Genomic DNA, 6,716 nt, shown 5'->3' on the forward strand with positions numbered 1-6,716 from the left:
AAGACAGCTGGGATAGGCTCCAGCACGCCCCCACACAACTCTTGTGAGGAAAAGCGGTAGAAAATAAATATATTTTTCCTTCTTAACTTCCACGATGTTACCTTGTGTGTGTACTGTATGCTAGCCGTCCTGACTCCCCCCCCCCCCCCAACCCCCACAGAGACAAAATGACTAAGACTGACAAGAGGTCTCACTCTGTTCGCCATTGTTCTATGGAGCATCCAGGAATGGAACCATTGTCAACTTTTTTCCTGCCTGTTTTGGAGGCAAGAGATGAGGGAAAAATGATCCAGTTCATTTTCACTTTTCATGTGATGAATTAATGAATTTATGACTCATTATTCTTGTCACAACTCATCATATTTTCATTTCTTTACACCACTTGTTCCTATACATTATCAGAATCAGAAGAATCAGAAAAGGTTTATTGCCATGTATGATCAAACACATACTAGGAATTTGTTTTGGTGTAGTAGGTGCATACACATCTATTAAAAAAGAATGAGAATACAAAATATGAAATACAAAATATGAAAATACAAAATATACAGAATAACAGTATAAATATATGTACATAGTCTGTTTTTGTTTGTTATTCCGGAAGTGCAGTCTGATTATTATATTTTAATGTGTTTAATATGTGAAGGGGATGCAATATGTATTAAAAGCCAAAATTAATCATTATATAATATAAATATATTTTGACACACAGCAGCTCTATGAATGGCCAGAAGTCCTGGTAATTTAAAAACTACCACCCACAAAGCCACCCACCCACCTCCATCACCTCATTGGTGGGTGAGTTGATTAATGGAAGTTGCATATGATTGTGCGTAAAGTTGTGTTGCCAACATGTCATCTTGGAGCGGCGCACAAGAAGAGGAGGAGAAGAAGTAGGAGGGGTCCAGTGTGCTCTCCTGTGGGGGGAAGCGGAGCATCATCAGCCTATAAAAGAGCCTCCAACATGCCACTGGCCGCTCACTCATGCGCTTGCTACCTGCAAGCGAATTTGTGAGGCTTCGAGTCCGGTTTGCGCTTCGCCGCTCCTGTGCTTTGCGCACATGCTTTTTAACAGCGCCACGTCACTCAACTTTTCCTTGTCTTTTTTCTTCTACTATGCGTTTTCGGCGTGGATCTCCACATGTGAACTTTATTAGACGAGAGTCGGATGCGAGCAAAGTTGACACTCATGACCAAAAGCGGGATTTTGCGCGCCTTTAAGCCAACAAGTAAGTAGGCTGCGCCGTGGTCATGGACTATGGAGGCTTTAAGTCTCTCCGTGAACGCCGTGTCCCACACCGTGGCGGCCGAGCTGAGCCCAACCGACGACCCGTTCAGCGGACCCATCACGAACATCGCGCCGTGGAACTTCACCATCTTGGCGCTGCTCATGTTTGTGGTCACCTCGCTGTCCCTCAGCGAGAACTTCCTGGTCATGTTCGTCACCTACAAGTTCAAACAACTCAGACAGCCGCTCAACTACATCATAGTCAACTTGGCCATTGCTGACTTCCTGGTCTCCATCACCGGAGGACTCATAAGTTTCCTGACCAACGCCAGAGGTTACTTCTTCTTGGGCCAGTGGGCCTGCGTGGTGGAAGGCTTTGCTGTCACCTTCTTCGGTAGGTCGCTTTTTTCACTTTATCTGAGCTGCAGGTGTCAGTGATGGAGGGGTATCCAAAGTGAGGACCCGGGGCCGTTTACTGCCCGTGGCTGTTTTTTATTGGACATTCAACATTAAAGTCAAAATATCAACACAAAAAGAGAATAAAAAAGGTTGTAATTTTACGAGTATAAAGAAAAGTAATGTCATTTTAGGAGCATGAAGTTCAAATATCAAAGAAGAAAGATGTTTTTTTAAAGTCATATGTATTACGGAAAGCAGGAAGTGAACAAATGTAAGTTACTGCTTGTAAAAGTACCAAATGGAGGGGTAGGATTTAATAAGCTTTGCTTCTTCCTACTCCTTTTGGACATGTGGAACTGGGAACTGATTATGGGATGCACTCAATTGGAATCTGATGCATGTTCAAATGAAATAAAACCATTACCATTACCATTACCATTACCATTACCATAATATGAAGAACAAATTGAGTTGTTATGTTAGACATTTTTTTTAAATATTAAGTTAATAAAATAAATCTTACGAGAAGACAATTTAGAAAAAAAGTTGAAATATTTGGGAAAAAAACAAAATCTGAAATAAAAACATAGATGTAATTTTACAAGATATTTAGAGAAAAAAGTAAAGAAAAGTTCTCTTATAGTGGGAAAAAGTCAGAATTTTAATATTTTAAGAATAAAGTTGTTTTATGAGACAAACAATGTCAATATTAAAATATTGAAAGAAACAAATAAAACAAAAATATCAATATTAATAAAAAAATTGTTGTTGTAATATGGAAACCAACAAACTTTTTTTTTATTTTTTAATTTGAAATTGGCCCTCAAATTTTTTTTGAAATTGGAATTTTTAGAAAATTAGGTTCGGTAATAGGATATATTATTATGGGAAAAAAGTCACAATATTATAATATAATATGATATTATTAATATATAGGGTTATAATAGTTTTTTTTTTAAATGGTGATTTCAGTTTTTTAGAGTCATATGTATTATGGAAAGCAGGAAGTGAACAAATGTAACAGTTACTGATTGTAAAAGTACCAGATGGAGGGGTAGGATTTAATAAGCTTTGCTTCTTCCTACTCCTTTTGGACGTGTGGAACTGGGAACTGATTATGGGATGCACTCAATTGTAATCTGATGTATGTTCAAATGAAATAAAACCATTACCATTATGAAGAACAAATGGAGTTGTTATGTTAGAAACATTTTGTAAAATATTAAGTTAATAAAATAAATCTTACGAGAAGACAATTTAGAAAAAAAATTGAAATATTTGGGAAAAAAACAAAATCTGAAATAAAAACATAGCTGTAATTTTACAAGATATTTAGAGAAAAAAGTAAAGAAAAGTTCTCTTTTAGTGGAAAAATTTTAAGAATAAAGTTGTTTTATGAGACAAATAATGTCAAAAAGAAACAAATAAAATAAAAATATCAATAATAATTAAAATATAAAAAAATGTTTTTTTTTTGTTGTAATATGAGAAACCAACAAACTTTTTATTTTTATTTTTTTTATTGGAAATTGGCCCTCAATTTTTTTTTTAATTGGAATTTTTGGAAAATTAGGTTCGGTAATAGAATATATTATTATGGGAAAAAGTCACAATATTATGATATAATATATTATTAATATATAGGGTTATAATAGGTTGTTTTTTTAAATGGTGATTTCAATTTGGCGTACATACTAGCATAGCATACATAGCATAGTTTCTTAAAGCGAAACCACAATTTCTTTTAGAAAATCTTTCACAATCCCTTTTTCGAAAACCATCTAATTTCAGCAAGCTTTCGGTGCTGTCCTTGAGATACGTACGTACATTTGACAATAAAGTCCTTAAAAGTAAACCGCTAACAACTTAGCATCGTTTGATATGCACACTGTGATCATGCATTAACACGTAAACTGATGATAACATGTAAATAGTTGCATCATCTTGTTGTAGTTTGATGATTTAAAACACGACCAAAACTTCTTTCCGAGGGCGCATTGATACCAGCTAACCAACGCTACGTGAGCAGGAAGTGACCTAATCTGTTCCAGAGGGCTCGGGTCGGCTATCGTTTCCATATTATCTGATACTGGTGCCAAATTTGTAGTTTTGAACCGGTACGTCAAAAAATTAAATGACAATTTAGTAGACATTTCACAAAATTGGAGCAGAAAATGATAATCGATACAAAGTCGGAATAGGGTTAATTCCATCCTTTGGGTTGAGAGTTCTTGCCCCAGGTGGAGAAATTCAAGTCCACAGGGTTTTGTTTGTGAGAAAGGGAATGGTTGGAGCGTGAGATGGACAATGCGGATTAATGCGGTCGCTGTACCGATTCCCATCCCCACCTATGGGCCAAAAAAATGACAAGCAGAGATAACGAGTGTCTGGACTCACTCTTAACGAACACGGTGAGGAGCTCCATCATTCCAAGTAGAGCCATTGCTCCTTCACATGGAGAGGAGCCAGTTGAGGCGGAATCGGGCATCGAGCCCGGATGCCTCCTGGACGCCTGCCCGGTGAGGTGTTCTGTGCATGCCTAGTTGCTAAAGGGCCCTGGGGGGGGGGGGGGGGGGGGGGGGCGTCTTGGTATCCTGCCAGTGGAACTGCGACTGGTGGTTGGAGACCCGGCAAGTCTGGACTTCTTTACCGAGAGTGTTGCCTCTGAATGGATGGATCGAATGGATTAATAAACTGATGATTATTTTCTTAGTTGATTAATCTGAAGCTTGCTGTGTCGATTAATCCAGTAATCGGTTAGGCCTGAGAGGGACCAAATCAGTAGGAACAAATACTGAAAAATATGATGGGCTGAAATAATATATTTAAATTTTTACATTTAAAAATAATAGTTGTGAATTAATTGAAAAATCAATTAATCATAAATTATTGCTATAAAATAGTAATCGTAACAGAGGTGTACTTTTGTGAGTCAACACTACTTGGAATTGAATTTCCACCATGAACGCGTCATGTGGTTTTGAATGAAAGATCTGGCTCCCCGACTGGTTCCACAACTGGACCCGCAAAAGAATAAATATCCCAGTCAGCAAACGTAAATGGTCTCTTGCTGCTGGTGCATGACTCGTCATAAACGGGCTACCCGAGCTGCGAACGCTAATAACTAGCTCCATTCAATACACAGATCTTTGAATTCTTCTTGGATTCGGTAATAACGTTAAGATCTCATTTTGACAACACCGACGCCCGCGTTACAGATGAGTAAGTCACAGGACGTCCTAATTACACGACTTGGAAATGTTACTCCCCGTGTAAAATGTTAATGTATTCTGGGCAGAATAGGAAAAATCACACACGGTGACATCACAGGGGTTATTCTCGTCATGTCGTATTACGTTGAAAAGGTTTCGATTTCATGTGTTTCTAGCTAAAATCCTCCATATGTAAAAATCCTTAAGGCACTGACTTAATAATGTTCAGAACCACCCATATTGCTGTATTAATTATATAATCTCAGTAAGACATAAAGAAACATGGAGCACACCAAGCAGAGGTAGAATTATGGGGAAACAAAAAACGGCACAAAGGGAAGCAGTCGTTGCGAAAAAAACGAAAGGAAACTCATCCATCTTCTATGCCACCGGTCCTCACGATGGAGGCCATCCCATCCCATCACCCTGGACTGGTCGCCAGCCAATCACAGGGCACATATAGACAAACAACCATTCACACTCACATTCATACCTATGGACAATTTGGAGTCGCCAATTATAACCTAGCATGTTTTTGGAATGTGGGAGGAAACCGGAGTACCCGGAGATACCCAAGCTAAGAATCGAACCCAAGTCTCCTGACTGTGTGGCCAACATGCTGGCCCCAAAATAAGCCACCTCACATCTCACATTTTTAATCCCTCAAAAAAAAAATCCTTTCCAGGAATCCAAAACACAAAACATGTTTTTACTGTAAACAAACCGTCAGAAGATCAGGAAGACCTGGATTCCCATTCGTGTTTGGAGTTTGCATGTTCTCAATATTCCTCATAGACGGCGATGCTATCATACTTCAACTCGTAGAGCTCATTGCTAGCTTATAATGAGAAGTTCACCATAGACGTGTTCTACGTGACGGCCATTTTTAATGACAAGCAGACTGAGTGGAGATGTACTTAATAAACTGGAATTAAATGTCACATAAAATAGCTCTACCTCTTCAGTCTGTCAAATACTACAAAATATTTTAATTTTGTATTAATAGTCACATGGGCTAAAATTGGACTAAATATGTCAGGTGACAAAAGGGCTCAATATTTTTGGCTCGCATTAAGTGCTCTCAGAAACTTTGAGATTCAATTTGGTTCCTGCTGTGCCGGTTGTTGAAAAACGTAAATAAATAATGAGGTTTTTTTTTTACTTTGAAAAAATTTAAAATTTACAGGTAAAATACATGTACCACTGTTTTAAAAGAACATTTTTTTTGCATGTTCATGTCTTTATGCTTCGCTGATCATGTTTTTTCATCAAGTTTTAAGTTTTTTGTTGGGCGGTCTTTGAATGCACCATAGTTGTTATGAGACACTAAAGTGGAACCTCTACACTTTTCGGATTTTCTGAAGCGGTGGTGGTGGGCTGCATGGGACTGTCACCGCAAACCATTTTTTCAATATCCTCATTATTTGTCAAATGTTAAATGTTAAATGTAAAATGTCAAATGTCAAATGTCAAATTTAAAATTTAAAATTTAAAATTTAAAATTTAAAATTTAAAATTTAAAATTTAAAATTTAAAATTTAAAATTTAAAATTTAAAATTTCAAATTGGAATTAAATTTAAAATTTAAAATTTAAAATTTAAAATTTAAAATTTAAAATTTAAAATTTAAAATTTAAAATTTAAAATTTAAAATTTAAAATTTAAAATTTAAAATTTAAAATTTAAAATTGGAATTAAATGTCAAATTTGGTTTGCGGTGACAGTCCCATGCAGCCCACCACCACCGCTTCGGAAAATCCGAAAAGTGTAGAGGTTCCACTTTAGTGTCTCATAACAACTATGGTGCATTCAAAGACCGCCCAACAAAAAACATAAAACTTGATGAAAAACAATAATCAGCGAAGCATAAAGACATG

General features: G+C 36.7%; 1 protein-coding gene across 1 annotated transcript in view; it reads left to right on the top strand.

The window, feature by feature from the left end:
* Window positions 1–1,008: 1,008 nt before the first annotated feature.
* Window positions 1,009–6,716, top strand: part of valopa (vertebrate ancient long opsin a) — a 19,725-nt gene continuing 14,017 nt past the window's right edge. Inside the window, exon 1 of the mRNA XM_058049779.1 lies at window positions 1,009–1,622. Within this exon, the coding sequence (XP_057905762.1) occupies window positions 1,259–1,622 (364 nt within the window). The 5' untranslated portion in view covers window positions 1,009–1,258. The remainder of the gene's footprint in view (window positions 1,623–6,716) is intronic.

Source organism: Doryrhamphus excisus, chromosome 2 (genome assembly GCF_030265055.1).
Source record: "Doryrhamphus excisus isolate RoL2022-K1 chromosome 2, RoL_Dexc_1.0, whole genome shotgun sequence".
Classification (NCBI taxonomy): domain Eukaryota; kingdom Metazoa; phylum Chordata; class Actinopteri; order Syngnathiformes; family Syngnathidae; genus Doryrhamphus; species Doryrhamphus excisus.